Below are 27,369 nucleotides of genomic sequence, written 5' to 3' on the forward strand. Positions count from 1 at the left end.
CGCGTGTGTGTTTGAGAGAGGGTGAGCGAGAGAGAGACGACAGTCAATTCACTCGCATTTTGGATCTCGTCGACCTCAAACCAAGAGTAGGATAAACACCGGAGGAGCGCAAGATAGTCAACATAGGGTAAGGTAGCCTCTAAGCATGTCAGTAATATGTGCTATTTACAAAAAAATACTAGCTCAGTCTGCTGGTTAATTATTGGTTTTATTTTGAGTCGTTGTGTCGCCACAGCCTTCAAACTTAGACCACATTGTTTCTTCGACGAGAGTCGAGAGTAAATTCTTGTCAAGCATAATTGCACGCGATGCGCATAAAACAGTAAATAAAACAGTAAATTGCTGTTATTGAATAGCCCATTTCGGTTATCCTTTGGGTCTTTTAGTGGTATCGCATTTGTCTCATAAACATTAGGTTTGTTGCTTTTCTATATAAACGTCGAGGGTTTGCAGAGGGCTAGAGCTTATTCAAGATAGAACGGTCATGTGGTGAGAATTTTGCCTTTGGGATCGGAACAGCTGCTCTCAAGATTGTTTGCTGGATATATTTAATGTAATTCCCGAAACGAAAATAGAGACATAAAAATCCTCTCTTGGCCATCCAACTGATTCATCAAGAGAGAACAATTTGTAGATGTTCCAGTTGGCTGAACCGCACAAAAAGCTCTGACAGATGGTGCCAACGTGATGGTAAAATGCCTCGGCGCACCGGTTACCGGGTTCCATGAGAACGCGTACTGCGCTCACCTGCAGCCCGCGCGGGTCTCATACGGATGTGCACGAGATTCACTGAAAGTTAAGCGTGCGGCATCGTTTTGCCAGCAGAGCACATTGCCAAGCTTTAGTTATTACAGTTAGTCCATGTGTATAAATCACATTAACGCTCGAGTCAGATGGGTCACCGCGCGCACTGCGTTCACTGACATGACGAGGCTGTAGTGTGGGCTGAAGGCAATGTGTCTATGTTATGTTAATGAACAGCTTTAAAGCGTATTTTGGTGTGTGTGTGTGTGTGTATGTGTGTGTGTGACCAAGCATAAGAGGGTAAAATGTTTTTTTTTTTTATAATGACTGGCCTATTTAATCTTCTTGTTCTGTTTCACAGAAATAGTGTGACATTCATATATAGCCTATGGTTAAACAGCTTTAAATGAAACTGATGTTAACCCATTAAAATAATGATTTCAGTGATAACTAAACAAGACTGATGGCTCTCCCCTACAGATATTGATGGAGCATGTCAAGGAGATAATGGACTTTTAGGCATATTGAGTAAATGCCCTTCGGTGTGACTAAGATTGAATTAAGTGTCTGTATAGAATGCATAATGACAGATTGTAAATACCTATTGAGAATGTATTAAATGGATGGGCACCCTATTCTCCCTCAGTTGTTCTGTTCCCATTGCTGTCTGACCACACTTGAGATGTCTGGCATGCAAAAGTGGGCTATTTTTAAGAGCATCTCGTTTGAAACAACGATTTGCCATTTGGAAGTGTGCGGCCACTCATCATCCTTCTCTGAGCTGGCACTCGTGAATCACCGACACCATCTCTCACATCGCATCGCCTCTCTTCTCGCTCTCGTGTTCTCTCAGTCCTTCTTCTCGCACAAACTCATCTCTCATTGTTTTGCTATTTATTTGTCTCTCACACACACACGCAGGCAGACGTGCACACACACACACACACACATATACACACACAGTCTCCCAATCCCTTTCTCACCCACCTACACTCTCTCTCTGTCTGTCTGTCTGTCTGCCTCTCTCTCTCTCACACACACACACACTCACACACAACACACACACACACATAAACTCTGCCTCCATCTCTCTCTCTCTCACACACACACAGACACACGTTCTCAATGGCATGTCGTCATTTATCACTCTTGTATTCCCTTTGCTTCCCTCTCTTCCTACCCACCTCCACCTCTCCCGGACTGCACGTCTCATCAGTATGATGCACATGTGAGGCCAGGGCCCTCTTTTCAACCACACTACATGATAGACCCCAAACCCAACTTGAAGCACACACGTGCCGAGCTGAGGAGAAAAAGAAGCGTGTATGTGCCATGGAGGCAGAGAAATAGAGAGGGGGGGGGGGGGGGGGTGCTTGAGAGCATCAGAGGGAGAAAAAGAGATGAAATGGGGTAAAGATGAGAAGAAACTGAGAACATGGTTTGTGAGGGGGAGAGATGGGGGAGAGGGGCATTTGTTTTAATATTGATGAGATGGTGTTAATGTGAGCTTAAGTGCTGTGGAGAAGACAGCATTATCCTTTTCCTTCACAGTTGTCTCCCTGCTGAAAAGAGCAGGGAGATGAGTAGCAGGCGAATTGCAGAGTGAAAGGGGAGATCGGGCAACAAAGTAAACAAAATGTCTCATGATCAAACGCTCCAAATGTTTTCTTTGTTCCCAGGCGAAGTTTTGGAAAAAAAGAAGTAGGACAAATTATGAAAATAAATGGAAGTTTGTATCGTTTCACATCCCTTTGGTAAATACCCCAGTATGGATCAGTTAGGCACAGATGAGTACACCGGTGGATCTGCATAAGACTGAAGCTCACTTCGTTTGTCTTCTAATTAACGGATTCTGTTCTAAAACTGAGGCTGTTTTAATTGTCTGTAGATGTTCAGATCAGAGAAAGTAAATCAATTATGAATCATATGCATGGAGGTACAGGATATTTGTGTGAGCATACAAGTGCGGTAGTTGGAATCCATTAAGGGTTTGTTATAATGTATCTGGAAGGAAGTTTAACATGAGACAGAAACAGTAATGACTTGTGAGTTGCAGTTGTGTTCCGCGTAAATGATTGTTGTATCAAAGGCAAGCATTGCAATAAACAAAGCAATCTCTCCCTCTCTTTCGCCCTCTCTGTCACTCTCCCTTTCTCCTGTCTTTCCATCCCTCTCTCACTTACTCCAAATGGGTAATTACAGAGCATTATTACTGATAAAGAAATGGCGGCTGGTCAATTATTGATTTCTTGATTGATTTGTGATGTGTATCTCTGTCTGTTCTTGTACTATACCCTCAATGCCCCTAATAGTGTCATAATATTCCAAGGGTAAAAATATCAATATTAACTTTTAAGAGACCCATTTAAAAACCATCAGTTTAGTCTAGACTCACATAATCCTTGTCAAAGAAACCCCCTCTTGCTGTTATCTGGAGTGAGAGGCAGCAGAACAAAGAAAAAGGATTAGAAAGTCTAATGGCCGACAGAGAACTGACCACTTGGATTGTTATCATTAATGAAGCTTTTTAGCGTTACTATATTTAGTGAACGTCTTGAAAGCACGCGTACATTGGTCGCCGTTGGATGTTCCGAGTCTTTCCCTCAGTCACTCTCCTCTCTATACGTACATTGTGTCTCCTCTAGGTCAAAGAGATTAATAAAAACATTAATTAGTAAATAAAAGCTGAATTGTTTCAAATAAGTCTCTGACTGTCCCTTAAATCTGGGGCAGGTGACCCTGTACACCTCTCAAAAAGGGGTAGAGAAAGGGCCAGGACAAAAACGAGTGTGTGAGAGAGAGAGAGTGATGAGTGGAAGGGCGAGATGGGCAGGGGATAAGGGATGAATTATAATTGTACATTTTCAGTCTCGTTAAGTTGGCGACAGCTCTCATCGCATCAGGCTTCAAAGATCGATGGCTCAGACATGACTCTACTGCTAACGAACCTCTGATCGTTAAACTTTTGGGCGAGAAGGGTAGAAATTAATTAAAGCATTTATGGGTCCAATTAATCAACCCTAGGGAGATCCCCTCTTACCTCTGCGTTGTAGTAAATGGGAAACAGGCCATTTTTCTGGAGGGCACATTCCTCCCTATATAGGCTGATGGAGAGAGAGTATTTGACCCCTTTGAAGTGCTGCACAACAGTGAATTCTCTAAAGAGAGAACCTCTTCAACCCAAGTGCTGGGTCATGGTCTTCTCTCATCTTGTAGATCTATTGCCCAGTCTAACCTCATTTATTCCTAATCATTCTGTACTACAGAACGACTGCCACTTCAGAAAAATAATGTAAAGGCCTTTTAACTGCATGTGCTGTACCTTTTATCCAACGCACAATTTCCTTAAATCTGCAGGACTTAAATGGTGTGTCCATTTCAGGTTCAGAGACTTTGTATCAAATATTCATTGTATGGTGCTTGACACGAGCGCATCTCATGGTCAATATGTATTTTTAATGTAGTCTAATTGCAATTTGCCATGGAATAAACAATCACATATCACCAGCATTTAATCATTTATGACTGCATCAAGGTTGTTAAGAAAACAGCTGTTTGTGCCAGCCATGCATAACAATAGAGTGCATTAGTATTCTTAAAGGAATTAATGTTGTACTGGCGTGAAAAGCCTTTATTTGTTTTTGCCTTTTTTTTATATAATTTCATACTTCACTAAGGAGATTACAGTGGCAACTAATATTCTGTGCTATTGATCTCTAACGTGAATGAGATGGGGGGGGGGGGGGCTTTTAATTTTTTTTTTTTCTGTATAAAACAGCTTGTACAACTATGCCTTATTGGACTACATTCAACATGAAAAGTACCACAGGCAAAACATGACCACATTCATGCTATTTATGAAATTATCATTATACAATTTGCCATTGAGTCGGTGTTTGGGTTGGTAAATGTAATTATATGTATACTAGTATTTATGCAAGTACACTGTAATAAGTATTGTAGACCTATTACTTATTACATGTGCGAGTACACTGTAATGAATAAGTTATTAAAGGCTACTTACTTATATGTGACTGTTAACAGAAATGAGACCAAACCTTCCCATTCATATCTACTGGTAGATTCCTTTTATCCTGAGGGCAAATTCAAAAATGCCTGGTACACTTGATCATGATTACACAAAAAAACAACATTAAATATTAACAACAGTCCGTAGACTCTAATTAGTGTACCATGAAATTACATCTTTTTTTGACTGTCTTCATAAGCTCTACTTCCTCACCTAATTAAAGACAAAGCTGATTACTCTAATCATGTCATCCAATTATCTCTCCTTTCAGGGTTCTACTGAAAACTATGGGAGTCCCTCAGCTTATGTGCACCGTATGAACGTTTATGGGTGAGAAAATAGAGGAAATCCAAAGAAGGGAGGTGAGGTACCATCAAACCTTAATGATCCATGGGCTGTGTGAGGGAATTAGGATGAGATCCCAGGAAGAGAGCAACAGCGGCAGGAAAGAGACGCGGGAGCGAGGATGAAAGAGGGAGTCAGCCAGTCATCACCCGGCGCCGCCTGATTGCATCACCTGTAGCCATCCTGCTGGATAAGTGAGACAGCCTTGTACTATGACCTCCCCAGCGGCGCTGCTGCTGTTTCGGCTGCTTCTTGTTGGCCTGTTTATGTGTTCGGAGGTCGGGGGCGCCGGCTCAGTGCTCCCAGCCGCGAGCAAGCGCTCCCTCTCTCGCGTGCCGCAGCAGCCGCCATTGAATGAGGCTGAGCGACTGGAAACTCGGGCCGAACTAAGAGGTTTAGGCGCCGCACAAAATGAAAACTTCTCGGCACATCTGAAAGACTCGACCAGTCGCGGCCCCGGGGTGGAAGTGGAGTCAAGGGCCTGTGAAATTGAGGCGCGAGCTAAGCTTTTGTCAGGCAGCGCGGACAGCTCTCTGGGATCCCCTGCCCGTGCACACTCCGCACCTCACAATGAAACATCAAACGGGAGCCCGCGTCCGACCCAATCAGAGAGACCTCCAGGCGCCGTCCTTCAAATCAGAGACACCCCAGCGTCCCCCGCCACGGTGGAAGGGGCCTCGGGAGGCACGCTGGGTTATAATACATCAGCAAGTCAAAGTGGATTAGCCGATGATGTCCTTGCAACACCCCAAATCCTCTCGGATACCGGGGCGCACGGAGATGCCACGGCAACAGGCAGCCATGTTCTCCGGCTGCGGCCCGAGGTGGGTGGGAATGATGGCGAGGAGACCGTCGGCCCTTGGGTGGGCCCCTCGCCCACAGACAGCGGCCACAGTGGATGGGGCATGGTCTTTGAGGGAACGGGCGAAGGAAGTGGCCAGGGGCAACCCCGGTCGCGAGGCCGAAGGAGCTGGATCTGGAACCAGTTCTTCGTGATTGAGGAGTACAGCGGGCCGGAGCCAGTGCTGATTGGGCGGGTAAGACCCACTGTGTCTTTCCTGCTGTCTGGTTGCATGGCAGTAAACGTGATGGAGTGTGTTATTCGAGTTGGGGGAGGTGTAAAAGTTTCAGCGAAAAAGCAGTGGTAATATTTTATGACTTCATAATCGAAGTGCGTAAACTCATTTTCAGGACTTCCGCGGGAAGCTCTCAGGGGAAGTGGAAAATGAGTTGTATTTCAAAAATGTAATAACAAGCAAATCGTGGCTATTTGATTAGTTTGGTCCCACTATGCCACTAAACTCAGTGTATGGCAAGGGATAAAAATAAACTGATTTATATGTAGATATGGCATGGCAGTGTATCCAATTACATGCCTTGTGGATACCCATAAGCAACTTGTACACAGATGAGAAACAAGCTCTGTTGATGGATCGTATTAGCTGCAATTGTGGCTTGGACTCCTGCCAAGTCAGTGGAGCAGCCTACTGTATTTTAAGCTGTTTGGAATCTTACCAGCGTTGTGAATGCCTTATAAATTTTAAATTCTTCTTCCTGGCTGTCGGACTGTATGCCTACATATCGTTACGGGGGACTCATCCAGTAGGCTGAGATTTATGCCTGTTTGTTTGTTCCCGTTTGGCATTGTGTGAAGATACAGGTGGGGGGAAATAGCTTGCGTTTTTGTGTTTGTTTATTTATTTATTTATTTATTTATTTATTTATTCATTGTTTGTCCAGAGATTTCACGGCTCTCCCAAGCACTTTGCTCATCAGAGCGGTGATGTCAGGGCCTCGTAACAGCCTTGTATCACACAGATTGCTTAGGATCGTTTTATTGAGCTGTGATCTGAGAGTGGGCTTAACTTGATATATCAACATGCTTGGAGGGGTTGGAGGAGGGGGGTATTGCAGGGATGCGGGGGCTTTCAGAGGCCGGATAAAAGTAGAGTCTGTTGAATGAGTTGAGCGGAGAATCCCCAGTAGTGGGAAACCAAAGGGGAGATATGCACAGACCGAAGATGAAAATAACACTGCAAATGAAAGTGTGAAGATGACTTAGGGAGAGAGAGAGAGAGAGAGAGAAGGACGGAGGTGGGGAGGGGGAGGGCATTTTGGTTTGGTTTGGAAAGAGAAAAAGAAGAGGAGGAGTGGGAGTAGCCTGCTGGGAACTTCATCAGAGATAATTTCTAACATTTTTTTCCCTTTTCTGTTTTGTTCATATGGACTGGATTAATTTCATCCCCACAGTGAAAATATTTTACCGTATGGGCTGATGCACAGCAGGACTGAGTGAGCAATTAGAGAAACTAAGAGAGAGAGAAACAGAGGGAGGGAGAGAGAGAGAGAGTGAAAGAGAGATGGAAGGAGAGAGAAAGAGTGGGAGAGGAGAGACAGAAAAGCATAACAGATGACAGAGAATGTGGAGGATGAGCAAAACAGAGAACGTTCTGAGGAGACTGTTGAGGACTCAAGGCAAATGTGAAGAAACTGTAAGCACACAGAGAGCAGGTTGGACTGCGAGAGGTCGAGGCAGGGGCTGAGAGACGGGGGGAAGGCTGGTTTGAAAAATTGAGCAGAAAGTGGAGTGGAGGCAGGGAGTTATGGACCGCGGTGATGGGAAAATCGAAGGGGTTACAGGAGTTAAGTCATCACTTTATTCTACCACAAATCCCCGGGGCAGAAGAAACAAGGCATCCCAAGGTGTGTTTTGGGCTGGCAGTGAAAGGAAAACTCTTAGCAAGACACAGACAGGATAAGCAGGGTGAGGGATCAGTAGGGATATACTGAGCAAGTGTATCTACTAGGCATGTGTTTATCTCCCTAGCATCCTGAGTTAGCGTTTTTTAGCATTTTGTTCTCTTTGGCCATGTCTGAGTGATTCCTCCCCACTGTAAACTGGCGCGCCTGAGTCTTTCAGTGGGCTAACCAGCCCTCCTTCCCCCCACCCCCCATCCTGCCAGATCCAGCTAGCCTTAACAAATTAGCATGCACGCTGACACGTTTGGCTAACTCCCACGCATCATGCAAAGGGGCTCTCAGGCTGGCTGCTACAGTGACTTCTTCCGCAGACCATGAACACACGAAGGGCAGAAAAGGCTGCAAGAACATGATGACGTCTCACCACCTGGGATTGGCTGGGAAAATATGCACAAGCAAGCGGGACAAACACATGATGACTGGAGGGCCATGATACACACTGTGACTCACAGTTTTAATGCGGACGCATAGGGCCACAGAGAGCTTCAGTGGTCGCCTCCATACCTACACAGCACACACACACACACACACACACACACACACACACACATACACACACAAACGCACACACAAGGGTATAGAGTTGCTGTGTGTCTCTCTCAGGGAATCTGGCAGCAAAGTGTTCTCTCCCTGACTCAAAGCTAGGTCATCTTAGCCCTATCCTGAGATCAGTCATGTGAATCCTTCGAGCCATGGAACCTCACTGAAATGGTCTTCACTGTGACCCCTTGGCTTTGAAGGTGCTGCATATCCTCCGTTTGGAGCGGCAAATGGCTCTTTTTAAAGAGGCGAGAACATTAAGAGAATGAAACATGCATGGGCATTTCACCTTGAACTGCGCTGGGAAGCTGAATCGGGGGCCCCCCAGTGTCTTAAGTGAATGCAAGGTGAGGTTGGGGAGAATAAAAATAGCATCTTCCCACCTGTCTGTTACCTAAAGCCTTTCCCTCCTGATGTAGTTTTTTCCTGTAATAATTTATATTTCAATTAATTATTTAAGCAACATCATAAAGATACTAGAATAATTTTTATCATTATAATAATTATTATTGTTAGGCTACTACTCGATTAGTATCAGAACTTGTGTTATTAGTCATATTATTCTTGTAGTTGGAGATTAAATGATTAATTTATTGATTTATTTAGCATAAGTCAAATATGACCATACTCCTCATCAGCCATCCTCATCTCCTCTGCCGTTGTTCAGAGAGAGAGTGAGAGAGAGAGAGAGAAACAAACAGACACAAACACTTACACAGAGACACATGCACAGAGAAAGAGAGAGAGGGATAAAGAGAGAGAGAGATACACATGCACACACACTTGCACACACATTGCCGAGTGCCAAGCCTGGTGACAGCATCTGCAAATACCACATGTAGCTTCCACTGTCTAATACTCCATTTATCCCCCACCCCCCTGCATATAGCCTGCTAAACAGTTTGATGCATGTAAATGAAGAGATTTTTTTATCCAGCTAATCCATTGATCTAAATATACGTGCTGTCACATTACAGTGTGTGTGTGTGTGTGTGTGTGTGTGTGTGTGTGTGTGTGTGTGTGTGTGTGTGTGTGTGTGTGTGTGTGTGTGTGGAGCCTGTGATGCTGAGATTGTTGTGCGCCCGAGATAGCCAGGTGGCCATAAAGCGTGGAGAGAGGGGGAAGAGAAAGAGAGAGCCACTGGAGAGGACAGGAGATGCAGGAAGACCGCACTACTCAGTCAAATTTCAGAAATGCCATCTTCCGTTACTGCGAACAGGGCTTCGGGCGCCGGCTGGATGGACTGCTTATGTCTCCACTTTTTTTTTTTTTGGGGAGGTCTGCAGTGCAGCGCATGAGTCAGTCTCAGGGGGGTTCAGTGTGTGTGTGTGTGTGCGAGTGTGTGTGCGTGTGTCTGTCTATGTGCGTTTGTGTGTTTGTCTGTCTGTCTGTGAATGTGTGTGTGTGTGTGTGTGTGCGCGTGCACATGCGTGCATGAGAGAAAGAAACAAAGGGAGGTTGTGTGTGTGTGTGTGTGTGTGTGTGTGTGTGTGTGTGTGTGTGTGTGTGTGTGTGTGTGTGTGTGTGTGTGTGTGTGTGTGTGTGTGAGACTGATAGAGAGTGCATGAGAGAGGAATATTGCATGTGTGTCAGTGTGAATGTGTGCATGTGAGTGTCAGTGTGTGTGTCTGTGTGAGTGTGTCAGTCTGTGTGAATGTGTGGGTGTGTGTATGTGGCTTTGTGCATGTGTGTGCGTGTGCGTGTGTTGTGTTGTGTTGTGTGTGTGTGTGTGTGTTTTTGTGTGTGCGTATGTGTGTCTATGTGCATGTGTGGCTGTGGGTGAGAGGAGTTGAGATTCTCAGCTTGGAGAGAGAGAGAGAGAGAGAGAGTGAGCTGAGGCTGAGGGCTGTGTAATCTTCTCAGCTTTCTCTCCCTGTCCGTGGGCTTTTAGCCTGACCCAGCTCAGCAGCAAGATCTTAATTCCCCCAACATGCAGCAGCCTCCCATGCTAGCAAAGCAAGGGAAGGAAGAAAGAAAGGAAGGAAGGATGGGAGGATGGAGGAGGGGGAGAAGAAAGAGGAGAGGATGTTAGTGGAGTGGACTGTCTGACACATATACGACAGAGGTAGAGAGACTGCCACAAAGATGGAGCCAAGCGCTACATTAGGGTAGGAGGGGGAGAGCGATGGCAAGTCTCCTGGAGAGAATGAGGAGTGGAATCTTCCGGACAGACGGAGACACAGACTAACTGAGAGGGGAAAAGATAGATGCAGGCAGATGGAGAGCAAAAACATGGAGGCAAACAGATGAGGTAAAGAGAGGAGAGCGAGAGAGAGAGAAAGAAAAGAAAGAAAGAAAGAAAGAAAGAGGAGAGTTAGAGAGAGGGACAGAGAGAGAGGGAAAGAAAGAGAGTTGGAGAGATACACAGATGGATGTGCAGGCTGTCAGAATGTGTGTGTATGTGATTTCAATTCCATGTGCCACCCACACGTGTGTTTTTCTCTGTGTGTGAGAGTGTGCACATGAGCATGTGTGTATGTGTGTCCATGCATGTGTGTGTGTGTGTTTGTTCATGTGCACGTGTGTGGGGTTTGTGTTTGTGTCCTGTGTGTGTTCTGTGTACATAATGCCACACCTGAGTGTTTCAGGGTGATTCTCTACATTTGTGTGTTCATGTTCCAAACAATCCCCTAGTGGCCGGCCTGGTCCAGTGAGTTAATTAGCGCCATGCCTCATCACTCACGGAGGTCCCAGTTGGTCTCCACACACCTGGTGCATTTCACTGTGGGCTGGACCGGATGGACAGCACGTCTCAAAGCTGAAAAGTTTCCAGAACTTTCCGCTCTGTTCGTTTGAGTGCATTAAATGCTCAAATTAAAGGGACACCAGGCAACGTTTTCGTGTTAATTAATCATCTTCGTAAGTCGGTATATGGTTAAATGACTCATTACGGGGCGAATGAAGGCTCTCTCGCCCGCCCCTACAGCCTGTAGGAAGAATATCCCACTTGCAAGTTCGGTGTATCCTACCCGCCGACCGAAGCAGGATCAGTTTACAGCACAGAGGGAGGCTAACGAAACGCTAGAGATTGTTGCAAACATGTGTATAATGGCAGAGCCTGCGAAGAAGCAGCGAAAACCATTGACAGAAGACGCAAAGAAAAGGAAAAGAGCTTCAGACCGAGCGAGGGGGAGTTTCGTAGAGAAAAAGCATCAGGCTTGCCTGGTGTCCCTTTAAAGTTTCTCCAGCACTTTTGCGAAGCCCCAAGGTTTAGTCCACTATTATTTAGGGTTTATAGATTGTTCGATTTTGTCTGGCGCTCCTAATTGAGGGGATCGATTCGGTGATGCCTACTCTGTTCATTTTCCTTTCTGTCTTTCTCACTCTCTCGTTTCTCTTTTTCTCCCCTGCTGTCTCTTTTCCAAAGCTTCACTCAAGTGTGGACAAAGGTGATGGCAGCACAAAGTATACTCTGAAAGGGGAAGGGGCCGGGTCTGTGTTTGTGATTGATGGGCGGACGGGCAACATTCATGTCACAAAGCCCCTGGATCGCGAGGAGAAGGACCAGTATCGTCTCATCGCCACGGCGACTGACCATCAGACTGGACGTGCCCTGGAGCCATCCTCGCAGTTCATCATCCGTGTGCAGGACATCAATGACAACCCGCCCTTGTTTCTGGATGGGCCATACAGTGCTACTGTACCGGAGATGGCCAACATCGGTACGGCTGCCCTCCTATTACAGCGAGCCAGGGCTGCAACTAATTAGTTGTTTGGTCTATTCATTTTGTCAGCATGCCACACAACATGTTGAGTTTACTGTCATTGGAGAGTAAAGAAAGCTGGAGGCAGAACTCTATTTCTTTATTAATTGATTCTCAAATTATTGGTAATTAATTCAATAGTTGACAACTACTTCATTAATCATTGCAGCATTGCAAAGAACATACCAGAAACCCACCCTAATTATGTCTAAAATGTTTACCAAGTCAGTTTTCATTAAAAACAAATCACAAGCATTGCAATGGCTTTATGGCATGAATTATCTGTATCAACCACATCCATCTATGATCTTATTGTCTTTTTTATTTCCTTTCATGCGTATATCTATCCATCTCTCTAGCCCAGCGTTGTGGCTGTATTTCCTCTTTGAAAGCTCATGAACCGCATCGTCCATTATCCCTTACATATCTCTCTCTCTCTGTCTCACAGGCACATCTGTAATCCAGGTGACAGCAACAGATGCAGATGACCCTACGTATGGGAACAGCGCTAAGCTGGTGTACACTCTCGTTCACGGCCACGAGTATTTCTCAGTGGATCCGCAGACAGGTGGGCCTCCTGTTCCTGTTTCTCCCCTGACAAAAATATCCACGTGTACAGCACAGCGAACACAACTTTAGACGCACGTCGGCACGTTGATTTCTGTACCAATTGATAAAACTGACACAGATGGATGAGGCTGTCACATCCCCCACTGCTTCTTTTTCGCCGGATATTCACAGCGCTTTTAGAAGATCACAGTAAGAGTTGGTGAAAGAGGTTTTTCTCTTCCGTTTTTATCCTCCTCATCCTCCTCGTCTGGCTCTGCAGGTATCATCCGCACCGCTGTGCCGGAGATGGACAGGGAGACGCAGGACCAGTATAACGTCGTCCTCCAGGCCCGAGACATGGGGGGCCACCAGGGGGGCTTGACGGGCACCACCACCGTTACCGTCTATCTGAGCGATGTCAACGACAACCCTCCGCGCTTCGCTCACAGTGAGTGTCCTCTTCCGGGGGGACTGTTGCACCTGCCTCACGTTAAAACGTCAAAATGGCTTCTCCTTTGTGCCAGTTTTTTCGTCATCTCTCTCTCGCGCGCGCATTATTTGTGTTTGCGAGGCTGCTGTGTGTCTCCGTATCAGCATGATGTAACCTTTGGTAATGGACTCCCTCGGTTCCACTGCCTATTTTCCCCCATGTACTTTGTCAAAGAGAGCACTCTCTCTCTCTCTCCTCTCTCTCTCTCTCTGTCTCTCTGTCTCTCTCTCTCTTTCTCTCTCTTTCACTCCTTTCCCGAAGTGTCATTGTGTGAATGCATTATTCCATCTCTCCGAGGGGACTCTCCAAAGAGTCCGGAGTTGTATGAAATTAAGCATTTATTTTACTACAAACGGGAACAGTGCTTCATTATTGTTGCGCAGTTAGCATTCTCCAGGCTGCCTCATTATGCGTACATTTCGAGGCTGCTATACTAATCAGCGTATTCATCCCTGGGCTGTGACAAGAAAGCTGTGGCTTTGTCTAGCATCACATGGGTACACCGCACACACACATATACACACACACACACACATACACACACTCACTGCAACGGAAAGAGCGTCAGGGAAACAACAAACATAAAAAACCCCAAGAAACTCCAATTAGCCCCTTCTTGGAATGACAGCATTTTTTGGTAGATTGCCTTTTCATGTGACTATGAATGAGCATGAGTGTGCAAACGGGAGCACGAGCCCACACAGGCTTCTGTAACAGTAAATGAAAGGGAACAGCTTAGTCAGCCATTACCACCAGCATGTATCCAGGAAGTGCTAACAAGAAACACACATTCAATATTGATGCAGTCATGTCGCCAGGCCCTTCAAGCAAAAAGTCAGGATCCCTGAGTGGAAATTATCGCCCCGAGGCACCGTTTGGATGTCCATATGCAGTAAATGGCATCGCATGTTGGGGGGATGTAAGACATGGAGGCACACATGTGAGGGATGTCCCCGTGCGTGTGATCTGTGAGCACGGCCCAGGCGTCGCTCATGCATCGCGGGCTCGTGTGGAGCGCGCTGTCATCTCCTCAGCCTGGTGTCATAGCAGGTGTCAGTTTCTGCCCTGCTGGAAGCCATATCACGAGTACCAACCCCCACACACACACTCCCCGTCACACACAGGCGCATACACACACTCACACACACACACACACAAACACAGACACTCCAACTTGCCTATTTCTTATGGATCAAGAGTCTTGCGGACGTGAACCCTGCTCAGTGACCCACATACAGCTGTCCTCTGCCTCTCCCGAGCCTGGACCGAGCCTCTCCCCCAAAGTGCTAAAAGCATACTGGGTGTTGAGTGGATGAGTGTGTGTGTGTTTGTATGCGTGAGTGTGGTGTGTGTGTGTGTCTGTGTGTGTGTATGTGTGCGTGTGTGTATGTGTGTGTGCATGGGTGTGTGTGTATATGTGTGTGTTTGTGTGTGTAATCAGTTTGTCCAGTTCCTGAAAAGATTTCGTAATGATTCGATCGCCAGCATGCATGACCGCAGGGGTTATCAGAGGGCCTAACTCTAATAGGAGCCCTCATTTCAGCTCATTAATTGAAACTATACATCACTCCTGATGACTGCACCCTCCCGTGGTGGAGAAAAGTCCTCTTTGGACGTCGTCTCCCCGTGAACACTACTCTCTCTTCCAGCGTCCCACACTGCTCAAAGTAATTAGCCGAATGACGGATGTTATCTGCTTCGTTTTTCGTCTCGCTCGCTGTGTGTTTTTTTTTTATCTCCGAGATCAAAGTGATAGCTCTCATGATGATGACTAGGATGATGATGATGGTGATGGTGATGGTGACTGCAGCGACGAGGGTGGCACAGGCGATGATTATGAAGAGGGTAATGAGTGTTGACTAATTGCCAGGTCTCTCCGTCTGAATGTCAGTCAGGCGTCTTCCCCCCCCCACTGAAAAAAAACAGAGACGGATAATATCAGTCTCTTCCCATACTAGGGAGTCTCTAATCCATTCTATTAATATTTCATCTAAAGTTCAGCGCTTTCTGCTTCAGTAGACAGCGAAAAAAATCTCTGCAGAAAATAACGCTTCAAGACATACAATACATCTCTCTCTGTCTGTCTCTCTCTCTCTCTCTTTCCCTGTTGCCCCCTCCCTTGCTCTATCTCTCATTCTCGCTCACGCGTTCCCCTCCTCTTTCAATCTCTGACTGTCGCACTCACTCTGGTTTTACTATCTTTCTTCCTCCTCTCACAGCCCATCTTTCTCTCTCTCTCTCTCTCTCGCTCTCGCTCTCTCTGTTGTTGTATGCACTGTTAATATACAGCTCTTCCAGCCATATTGTATTCCCAGAGTGCAATGGACTTTTATTAGCCTTTATATCTCCCTCTTCTGTACTGCATTAATGAAGGTCGTGACTTATTAGTTGACAAGATTGCCCTGGGTAAATCAAACCAACCAGCATCCGCCCCCCCCCTGCTGCCTCCAGCTCAGTCTACGCACTAATGATCAAGGGTCCGTGTTTGTGACATAAACTGGGATGCTAACACATGAGTGAATCTTTCACACACACACACACACACACACACACACACACACACACACACTAGGCCACGTGCAGCTTCTCAGGTGTAGGGCCAAAGCTCTTTCATCTTTTCTTGTGCTCACCTTTTACCTGCCTGGCTCACTGTTTCCCTTTGTTTTTCTTTTCATCTTTTCTTCCCTCTGCCTCTCCCTCTCTCGCTCTCCCCACCTCCACCCTTCTGCACTCTGTTGTGTTATAAGGTGTGTGGTCATTCTCGGTGTCAGAGCTGGCCATGCCAGGGGTGGAGGTCGGCCATCTCTCAGCGACAGATGCTGATCTGGAGGAGAATGCCAAGCTGGAATATTCCATTGTGGATGGCGATGGAGGGGACACGTTTAACATCAGTGGACTAAACCAAGAGGCTGTCATCATACTAAACAAGGTGGGCAGCAGGGTAATGAAACAGGAATCTGTTTGTGTGTGTGTGTGTGCGCGCGCGCATGTGCGTGTGCGTGTGCGTGTGTGTGTGTGTGTGTGTGTGTCTATTTGTCTGTCTGTCTGTCTGTCTGCCTGTCTGCGTGCTTGTGTGCATATGTGTGGAAAATTAAATTAAAGTGGGATGATAGCATGTGTGTGTTTTTGTTTGTGTGTGTGTGCATGTGTGTGTGTGTGTGTGTGTGTGTGGACAATACATGTGCATATGTATGCATCCTATGCGTCTGTCTGTTGGTATGAAAGGCTTTTGAAAGGTATGACTCGCAATGTCAAAAATAAGGAGCACTGTTCTGTAGATGGCTATTGATATTCTTCAGAAGGAGGGAGAGGGTAGCGGAGGGGAGAGGAGAGGAGTAAAGGGGCAGGCGAGGGAGGAGGAGATTAAATAGCTCATACAACTCCACACCTAATTGAAATGTTAAGCTGATATCCTGCCACCAAACACATTGGAGCAATTTTGACGCCCAAAACAAAACTCAACCTGTCTCTCTTGGAGGCCAGTGGTGAATCCTTATGAGCAGACATACAACGCATAAAATGTGCATAAAAAGAACTTGGCAAATTCATGTGAAGCTCTTAGTTGAATTGAAATAACTAAAGCGTAAAATGAGAAGTAAGCTATTTTCTGCCCTGATAAGTACTTACAAAGACAGTGGTTCTGTGGCAGTCTGTCTTTACTGCAGTGTTCAAAGGTATGCATATTTAATGTGTGTGTGTTTTGAATGTCTGTTGAAATGACAGATGGAGACAATAACAGAAATACAAACAGCAAATCAAGACAATGTCAAAAAAACAAAAGAAGTTATTGATAACAGGCAACAAATATGAGAGTTTGGGAGAGAACGAGAAAAAAAAAAACTGACTCGAGCGATGTGACAGCAGAGAGAAGCCGTGAAAGTGGAGGGAGAAGAAAGGCGAGGACGGCCAGCAGTAATGCACCAGGCTGGAAGAGAGAGGCAGCGCAAAGGAGATTTTGATTAACATGTACTCCTTGTATTGATGGCAAAGCCTTTCATCCCTCTTTTTGGAAATGCGGTACCCCCCCCCCCTCCCCTCTGCTGTACCTACTGCTGCTGCTGCTGCTGTTGCCACCGCTACCATCACTGACGTGCTTCTGAAATGATACAAGTAATTCTCTCAGTTCTCCCAAATGTGCTTTTTTCACCCTTCTCTACCCAGGTTCTTTGTTTTCTTTGAAACCTAAGTGTTGCTCTTACTTACATTAGAGCCACTCTGTTGTCTGTTAGCTCTGCTAAGGCAATGGAAATTCAAAGACACTTGCCCATGATCTCTGAAGTAATGATCTGTAACTTTTACTTCATTTTTGAGCTTGGGTGCATTGGGAATATATTATCTTACCATCCCTGCAACATGACAGATATGTACTCATGCTGACGTTGAAAGTAACATATAGTGAGATACAGACACATACATGTACACACGCGCACATATATATATGCTGTATACTATGTACTATAAATGCAAAATCAGCAGAGAGAGGAGAGCTCAGAAACGAAACCCTCTAAATCCGTCTGACCACTTTTCTTTTAAATGAGCATTCTTGATCAGGCTCCTATATGTTTTTGATTACAAATTAATATTTCAGACCAGGAAGAGAGTGGTATTTGGCGAGTTTTGGAGCTAAATTATTTGATTAATGTATACTATGTGTGGAGAGCATTCACTCACAATCGTTATCTCATTTTTTATGGAGGTGGCATTTAGAGGCTTTTGCATCTGAAATCGTATACATATACATATATAAACTTACACAAAATAGGTAGAAGATTCACAACATTCACCATTAATGCGTCTGTTTTATACGATGTATATAAACAGTCTGGTGTTGTTGTGAAATCTGTACGTCTGTGGTACATGTTGATGTGTGTGTTGTAGGCAGTGGATTATGAGAGGCGCAGCTCGTACTCTCTCACGGTAGAGGTCCAGAACCCCACGGTCGATGCTCGCTTCCTGCGGAAGGGCCCCTTCAAGGACCGCGCCATCGTCCAGGTGACCGTGCTGAATGCAGATGAGCCGCCACGCTTCTCGCGTTCGCGCTACCGGCTGGACGTGACGGAGAACTGCCCCCCGGCTTGCGCCGTGGGCCGCGTGGCTGCTGTGGACCCAGACACGGGCCAGAGCAGCAACATCAGGCACGTTCCTGACCCAATACACACACATACACACCCACACACACACAAATACACGTACACATATTACACACACACATACACGCACATACACAGACACACATTCATACACACACACACACACACACACACACACATTCACACACACACATACAAATATGCATACACATACACGCACACACACACACACACACACACACACACATACACATGTGTGCCCCCACACACGCCATCAGGCACAAACACCACAGTACTTACACTGACGTATACTGCATATAGATGAATATGTGACCTGACATATGCACATGCATTATACATCATTTAGAGTACAAATATGCATACACAACATGTTATAGTCGCAGTAATTATTGAGCACACATACTGTACACTGTTATAGACAGTAGCACTGTTATACACAGTAGTGTGTCACACACACCCATATACCCATGCTTACACTGTGCAAGACATTTTCAAGTACACCTTACAAACACCTTGTAAACTCTCTCACACACAGAAGCATACAAGCACAAAGAAATACACGCGCTTGCACATAGATATCCGGCACGCAAACAATATGATGTGCAACACGGTGCTGCGAAATGCATTTGAACTCTAGTGACCTTTCTCCTTGATTTTCCAATTTCGTTCCCACCTCTTAGGTATTCCATTGACCCCGAGTCTGACCCTGAGGCCCTATTCCGCATCGCCCCGGACCATGGCCTCATCACCACGACGATGGAGCTGGATAGGGAGAGAGAACACTGGCACAACATCACCGTCATAGCAACACAGAGAGGTAGCTAGCCAGTATACCTCACACAGGCTGTAGGGCCATTTCCATAATGCTAATAACATTTCCCCAAATTAACCTTTTTTTGTTGTTGACAGTTTTGTGTGTGGGTGTTTTCCCCACCACATTTCCCCTTTAGCCAATTAAAGTGCAAATGACAAAAGAGAACTATGTTTCCTTAGTCAGGGATTTGCTTTTTGTTCTTTCATGAGCAGGGTCCCTGATGCCTTTTGGTTTTTTTGTTTTGATTTTGTTATCCTTGTTTATTGTACGGTCGTTCGGTGCTCCATCCTGAATGGGGGGAAATTTTGAAAAACGGTTAAGCCGCGGAACTTGGCAAGCATGATTAAGTGACCTCTCTGTATTCATGTATTCAACAAAGTTGTGCCACTGTGCAAAAAAGACACTCGGGTGATACTTTCTTTTCTCCATATTTTATACATTGGAAATTCCCAGCCCAAAGATACTTTGAGTTGCGGTCTCACAGGCAGTGCTCAACTAAACAGTTTAGCATTGAACTCGCTGTGTCCGTGTTGTTGTACTCCTTTGCAAGGCCTCCACCCACCTCCTTAAAAGTATTGAGTGAATTCCCCAAATAGCATCAGTCCCCATTTAGGCTGATATTTGCCATGTGCTCAGTCAGGACTAGTAACGTTGGGGATGAAAAGAAGACCTGAGAACTGCTACCATCAAGTAGTCTGAGCTTTCATCTGATGAGATTGTTACAGGACGGTAAACATTAGTTTTGGTATAAGTGGACATAGGATTATTCACCTTACCCTGCAGTTTATCGCATAAAGTTATATTGCTATTAATAGTCGTCCGTTTATGATGACAGATGTTCATCTCATACATATTGCAGACTGTTTTGCCCAGCATCCAGTGGGACCTCGGTGGAAAACAGATTGATTTGGGCAGTGTGGTGTGTAACGGATTCTGCCTTCTATTGATTTTATGTTTTCCTCATTAAATATACAAAACTGGTTGGGTCTATATTTCAGACGTAGGAACTACAGTGCATTAACAATTTGCCATCGAGATCATGTTGAGTGTACATCAATGATCAGCATCCAGCTTATATGACAGTGTTGTTGTGACATCCGCCACACAAGAATGTGTGTTAGTTGTAAGAGTCTGTCACAGGGTCTGCCAGTGTAACGGCAACACTCCGTTTCAGACAACCCCAGCCAGGTGACCCGAGTCGGTGTCGCCATCGAGACACTGGACCTGAATGACAACGCCCCCGAGTTGGACAGGCAGTACTCTGCAGCAGTGTGTGACTCCAGCAGCCCTGGACAGGTAAGTCTCTCACTCCCCTCCCTTCTCCCTTTCTCTCTTCTCTCTCTCTCTCTCTCTCTCTCTCTCTTTTTATCTCTCTCTGTCTCTTTCTGTCTAAACCTCCCACTCTTCTCCAGAAAGATGGACAAGTGAAGCTGACACTTGCAGCCCACCGGGGTGCCGTCTTAATGATTTCAGATCAGCAGCTTCTTTAGCGGTTCAGTGCCGTTTGACTGCGACGGCACGTCTGGGCCTGACACGCTGCTTGTTCACAGCCTGTCAGACTGTCCTCCCTCTCTCTCTCTCTCTCTCTCTCTCTCTCTCTCTCTCTCTCTCTCTCTCTCCTCTGTCTCTCTCCCTCTCTGGCACCGTTTGTTATCTCAGCACCGCTGCCGCTGCCAAAGCTGATGGGGAAGGAGCGGGCGCTGCGCTGGTGAATGCATGTCACCGCCGTGATGTTTTACTCTGACTGATTCTGCTGCTGTCCTCCCACCTATATGTCTTTGTGTGTGTTTGTGTTTTATGTTTTGTGTGTGTGAGTGTGTGTGTGTGTGCATAATATGCACATATTATGCGTATGTATGTATCTGTGGTATGTGTGCATTCATATATGTGTATATGTATGTGTGTGCGTATATGTGTATGTATCTGTGGTATGTGTGTGCATTCATATATGTGTATATGTATGTGTGTGCGTATATGTTTGTTGGTTTGCATGCGTGTGTGTGTGTGTGTGTGTGTGAGAGAGAGTGTGTGTGTACGTGTGTTGGTGTACATGCGTGTGTGTGTGTGTGTGATCGTGTGTGTTGCGTGTCTCAGGTAGTGCAGGTGCTGCACGCCGTAGATAAAGACCAAGGCGGTAGTGACTCACCAGTGCACTTCAGCATTCCCTCTGGATCCAGCACGGCTCTCAACTTCAGCATCAGAGAGAGGGGAGGTGGGCTCTTTTTCTCTTTCTCCCTCTCCCCCCTACCTGCCCCCCCTCCGCCACCTCTCCCCGTCTCTCTTTGTGTCTCTGCCATCTCTCTCCTCACCTCCACCTGTTCCTTCCATCCCCACTCTGAAGGCGCGGTAAATTATTTGTGAGATCTCTTCTTCATCCATAGACGCACTCGCTTCTCTTTCGTTTTTCCCTTCTATTATTCATGTCTCCAAACCTCGGGGCCCTGTTTGTACTGTACACCCCCCCCCCCCACACACCCCCACACACACACACACACACACACACACACGCACACGCCGCATCAACCACTCAGCTAGTGCTTCTGTTGCTGTGATATGACTTTTCCCTTTTCGCTCACCTGTCCCAACCTGTATCCCCACCCCCCTCTTCCCCTCTTCCCTCCCCTCCCTCAGGTCCTGTAGCCAATCTGGTGCTCCTGACCGCCCTAAAGCCCCGCTTCAGCTCCTCCTCATCCTCCTCCTCTTCGTCCTCCTCCTTGCACACCCTGATGGTCCCCGTGGTCACGCAGGACGGGATGTCCGACCTGAGCAGCACGTCCACGGTGACGGTGGTGGTGTGCCCGTGCCTGAGTGGTGGCATGTGGGTGGAGGAGAGGAAGCGGCATGCCAGGAGTGGCGAGAAGCCCAGGCCGCCAGTGCCGGCCGCCGCCGCCGAGTGGGAGCGACAGACCGTGTGCCTGCCCATCCCGTCCACCTCGCCGCTGCTGGGTTTCAGCTCGGCCGCCATGTTGGCCATCCTGGGTTGTGCCTCCACGCTCCTTGGTGAGTTTGTGCGGATTTGCTCTTGTTTGTTTGTTTGTTTGTGTCATTTTGTTTTTGTTTTTCACCAACAGGTTCACCGGCAGGTTTTCAGTCTGGCAGTTTGGCAACCCTTTCAATGGGTTTGTTTTTGTAGCTGTGTTTGTGTCATGGCTCTCTTTGCCCCCTGCCTTTGCCCTCATGTCTGGTTGTCGAGAGTCCTCTGAGTGATTTCTTGGCTGCAGAATGAGTGCCACTTCACATTTCTGTTTCGGGGGTCTGTTTGTGAAGTCAGCTCTCTGTTCCCATGTCGCCCTGCAACCCCCCCCCCCCCCGCCCCCACACACACACACCCCTCCTCTCCATTTTGTATTGTGTTCTCATATGTCATGCTCACCAGAAAAATATGAACACAATATGAGCAGCTCAATCATTATTTTACGACTCCACAGGGTACATGCATAATCGAAAGGTGCATTACAATTCATGTTTTTATATAGGTATGATTTACAGTTGTGTATCACATTACCATGTCCCCCCTGTGATTGTGTGCATCCACCCCCCTCCCCCCATCCCCCAGTGGTGGCAGCTCTTGCCTTGTCCCTGCGCCGGCAGAAGAGGGACGTCCTCTCGACCACCGAGGAGGACGAGATTCACGAGAACATAATCACCTACGACGACGAGGGGGGAGGGGAGGCCGACACGGCCGCCTTCGACATCCTGGCGCTGAAGAGCGCTCCCCACAGCGTGCTCAAGGGCCACCGGCTCCTGGATAGCAGGAACATAAGTGAAAAAAAAAAACTGCTGAGGGTTTTTTTTTTAATTATTATGGGTTTTTTTTTATTCCAGAGGGATTGGAGGAAAGAGAGAGAGGGGGGAGAAAGAAAGGCAATGAGGAGAGAGAGGAAAGAGAGAGTGAGAGAGAGAGAGGGGAGAGAAATAAGAGGGAGAGGGGGGATGAAAAATGGAGAGAAAGAAAGACAGAATGTGAGTTACAGGAAAAGAGGGAGGGAAAACATAGAATGAGGAAAAAAGAGAGGGACACAGAGAGGTAGAGAGAGAGAAAGAGAGCAATGATGAAATGAAAAAACATTCCTCTGGGGAACTAAGTCAGCTCACCCCTTCCTGTCATCACATGTTACTTTAACCCCTGGCCATGTACCTGTGCTGCAAACAAATAAATTACAACAACCCCCTCTCATTTTCACGTCATACATTTCCCCTGTTTTCACTCTTGCATTACTTCCATTCTACTGTTATTTATTCTCTCGAATCCCTGCTTCCAAACACAATTACCTCCTCTATTATGGAGCAGAACACATTCATTAAAATGGAAATGAACTGAGCTTCCCTATTAAGGCTGACTGCACTCATCTGTGTTCAATTGATCCAAACTGAAGTGTTTACCAGAGGGACACAATAGACGACAAGCACGCTTCTCAGTTTTTGTCGTACACCCTAAAACCAATACTGTCAGGGAACAAGAAGAACATCTGAGTGCAATGACAGAAGCAATGTCTCCTGAGATATTGGTGCGTGTGTGTGCCAAGCAAATGTTTCATCCAGAATAATGGATGGGAGTCCGATTCTGAGCTGTGTGCCTGCCTCTGGCCCACAGGTACTCCCAGCACAACCTGGACAGAACCTACAGTTGGAGCCAGAACACAGGCATGGACCCTCGGCGTCCGGGGTCGGCCCCGATGTACGGCCGCTTCTGCTACAGCATCCACACCTTGCCCGTCATGAAGAACAACATGGGGCCGTTCAACACAGGCCTCGACTTGGCCAAGTTGCCTTACGGTCTCGCTAGCAACCGGACTGATCAAACACTGGTCATCCAGACCCAGGGGAACTACGGCCTGATAGATCCTGGTTCCATCTGCATCAGACCAGCGGGTCCTAGTAGCATGGATGGGTCAGAACACAAGGCGGCGGAGGGGTCCACCGACAGCAATCTCAAAGAGAGTGAAGGAGGAAGTGAAGCCACCTCTGATAGCCAGATAATTCACCAGGATCAGGTGGGTGGGAAGCTGATTTACGCAAACTGCATGTGAAGGTATACGTTACTGTATTCAAACCTATGCAGTACTTCTCTAATAAGACAGTTCATCTTATAATGTTCATTTCTGCTGTCTTTCACTTAAATCCTTGCGTTTACATTCTGAATATCTTTCTTCTGCATACCCTTGGTGATTAACAACTTTCCTTTGCTTGCTTTCAGCTCTCGGATCAAACTCTTATTCTTACGAGCTCCAGCCAGAACGGTTCTTGCATAGAGAACAACAGCACTTCCTCCCTGAGCCAGCCGGAGGCCTCTCCCCAGTGCATAGACACGACCACGTCCAGCACTCTGCTGCCACCGGTGCCGCCAACGGCCACCGACGAGTCGTCCTCAAAGGCCACGGGCTCTGACAAATACACGGACAATATCATCCACACCAACGTCACCCAGAACTCTGTCCAGCTCGAGAAGCCACATCGAACAATGGAGGGAACCCTGTATAGAGGGGCAGGGATCCCCGCCACGAGCACTCCGACATACTCAGAGAAAGTGGGCATGCTGAGCGTGTTTGCTGTAGGGGGGAGGGACTATGCCCCGCAGGTAATGGTGCCGTTCCCTGGAGGCATGTTAGGGTACGGAGAAGGGTGGGGCTTGGGAAGGGGCATGGCTGCCGCCAGGGGTGGCGCCAACACTAGCTCGGATTTGACCAATAGGATGGGAGATTTCCTTCAGCATCGCTTGGCTCAGGTAACCTTTGACCCATTACAGCCACCCTACGATTCGGTGCAGACGTATGGCCTGGAGGGAAGCGGCTCGCAAGCAGGCTCCCTGAGCTCTTTAGAGAGCGAGGGAGACAGGGAGCTGGAGTCCGCCGGCAGCATAGAGGAGTGGGGGCCAAAGTTCGACAGGCTGGTGTCCATTTACAAAGAGAGGGAACAAGAAAAGGAGGAGGCGAAAAAAGGGAGGGAAAACGGAGAGGTGAAAGAGGAGGCATCTGAGAAAGACGAAACGGAAGATCCGGAGGGAAAGGGACTTAATGACAAACCAAAGGTGGAGCAGACAGTCACAGGGGTGCAAATGGAAGACGATCAAGGTGAGGGGATAGAACTTTAAAGGCAAGGAAGAAAAGCGGATAAAATGAAAGAGAGTGTGAAGCAAGCGAGCGAGTGTGTGAGATGGAGGGAGGAAGAGAGGGAGAGAGGGTGGGAGAGAGAAAAAAGAAAGGGGGGGAAAGATTTAAGGTAACAGTGCACTGAGGTGAAGTTCTTCCAAAGGCAATAAGAGTTTTGAAAACTTGCGTGCACAACTGAAGACCAAGGGAATATTTTAGACTTTAACAAGCACAGAAAGGTATGCAAGTGCAACACCCCCCACACACTAGAAGTTAGGGTACACACACCATACAAGTTACAGGTTCAGTCACTTCTAGACCTCTCCTGTAACAGCAATGTGAATAATTTACTTTAGCACTCAAAGCCAAAGTTATGAGACATCTCATTTCTGAAATATTGATTTCAGAGCCCAGCAAGTTGCATTGGAAAATAGGCCTCATTAAAAATGCAGGATATCTGCCATATTAATATTGATGTATTAATAAGAGTATTCTCTCTCCCCGAGCAAGTCGAGAGAGTGCGCACTGGCTGAGATGACTCAATGACGCTCTAAATCGGTGACAATCGAATTCGAAATCACACATCAGATGCAGTCGCGCTCGCTATTTCGTGCATGGGTGACCAAAATATTGGCAAGGAGAATGTGCGCTGGTAACAGTCCTCTTTCTTGTGCTGTGCTAATAATCGCTCAGTACAGAGGATCAGACTGGTGCTTTCAGTAAGAGACCCACCCGAGAGTTGGCATGTAGATATGGCACTTATAATTGTTCATACAGTAGTCAAATTGATGACACACTATGCAAATGTGACCCCCTCCAAGAAGATGACCATTTTGTAGTAAGAGCACCTGTGTTTTCCTATTGTAAACTCTGATATGGACTGTGTACTGTGTATATGTAAATACTAATCTTTTAAACGCAATGATGACATTGTGATAATTGTGCAGGAGAGAGGGGAAATGGTGTGGAAGAAGTGTATCGGTTGCTGTCTTTAGATTGCCAGATTATGTGTAGAATTTGAACCAACTGAAACAAATATACAGGCTTATGCCATGTTGCAGAATGGATTTGATCTTTTTCTTTGTGGGCCAGGGGAAACTGAATGAAGACCATTGTCAAACAAAACTCCAGTTTGCTGTTGAACTGTAAAGCATTAGTAGTCTAGAGGGTGTGCTGAGAGACATGACTTCTTTGGCTACAGTTAAGCTTATCCATCCAGTGGGCAAAACTATCTATTTACAATCAATAAGCTGTGACCATTGCATCTTTTTATATCCATCATTGCTGGATCTGATGCCATTATTCCCGATGTTGTAATCCAATCTAAGACCATTCCTCTGTCAGTACCTTCAAGGCAAAATAAAATTTCTCATCTTCTGTAACAAATTAATGAGATGTCTCAGAATTGTCTCTGTGGATTTTTTTGTCAGAAAGTGTCAGGAAGATAGCCTTTCATAATGTATTCAACATTCAACAGTGATCAAGGACTGCAAAAGTGGATTTATTTGTCGTTACGCGTCAGGAAATAGCCTTTCACAGTGTATTAACAATCAAGTGTGATCAAGGAATGTAGAGGTCAGGATACAGTCAGCCACAATCTGAATCTCTTTACTGGAATCCTATTTTAATTAACTGAAAACAGATAGCAGTTCAATCACTGTAAGCTCCTATTTAATAGGGATTTCAATATACTGTTGGTGTTACAGGTCACTGCCTATGTGGGCTGTCTTCACTGATGGCTGCCTGATTTTGCCAAAAACATACAGAAATGCTTCAATTTACACTGCTGTGGGTGGGGACCAATTTAAACATGTAGCTCACTTAAATTCTCACTTACGTCTTCCTGCACCATCATAAGAGACCTTTTATTTTAAGTGGACAAATCATACTAGCATGGATAAGAGGAAATTCACATTATAATTTGCTTTAAAGCTAATAAGGCTGGGCCGTTAAATAATAACATATTACTTTGAATTCGCACTTTCTACAAAAAACAATCATTAGAAATATTTTAAATATATGTAATCATGGGATAATGGCTTAATTTAAATGTGACTAATGAAGAAAATGGTCAAAGTATGAACAGTGTACTGGAAAACTATGGGCCCTAGTTTGGCAAAGGAAATTAGGGTAAAAATGGCCTATTTCACTCTGGGCGGATTGTCTTAAACTCCAGTGATAAATTGAAAATTC

General features: G+C 46.2%; 1 protein-coding gene across 1 annotated transcript; it reads left to right on the plus strand.

Moving 5' to 3' along the window:
- On the plus strand, positions 1-26,562 carry LOC125300223 (cadherin-11). The gene is made up of 14 exons (XM_048251954.1): positions 1-127; positions 5,046-6,156; positions 11,787-12,081; positions 12,572-12,691; positions 12,953-13,120; positions 15,910-16,091; positions 18,041-18,297; positions 18,954-19,090; positions 20,262-20,383; positions 21,182-21,299; positions 21,719-22,087; positions 22,644-22,848; positions 23,682-24,081; positions 24,285-26,562. The coding sequence occupies exons 2-14, from the start codon at positions 5,332-5,334 to the stop codon at positions 25,176-25,178; spliced, it is 4,092 nt and encodes a 1,363-aa protein (XP_048107911.1). The 5' UTR covers positions 1-127; positions 5,046-5,331; the 3' UTR covers positions 25,179-26,562.
- The last annotated feature ends 807 nt before the right edge of the window (positions 26,563-27,369 follow it).

The sequence above is a fragment of the Alosa alosa genome, chromosome 9 (assembly GCF_017589495.1).
Source record: "Alosa alosa isolate M-15738 ecotype Scorff River chromosome 9, AALO_Geno_1.1, whole genome shotgun sequence".
NCBI lineage: Eukaryota > Metazoa > Chordata > Actinopteri > Clupeiformes > Clupeidae > Alosa > Alosa alosa.

Coding starts and splice junctions, on each gene's coding strand:
- LOC125300223 (XM_048251954.1), top strand. CDS start 5,332: ATGACCTCCCCAGCGGCGCTGCTGCTGTTTCGGCTGCTTCTTGTTGGC. Junction 18,298..18,953: donor GGCCAGAGCAGCAACATCAG/GCACGTTCCTGA, acceptor CCCACCTCTTAG/GTATTCCATTGACCCCGAGT. Junction 24,082..24,284: donor AGATAATTCACCAGGATCAG/GTGGGTGGGAAG, acceptor GCTTGCTTTCAG/CTCTCGGATCAAACTCTTAT.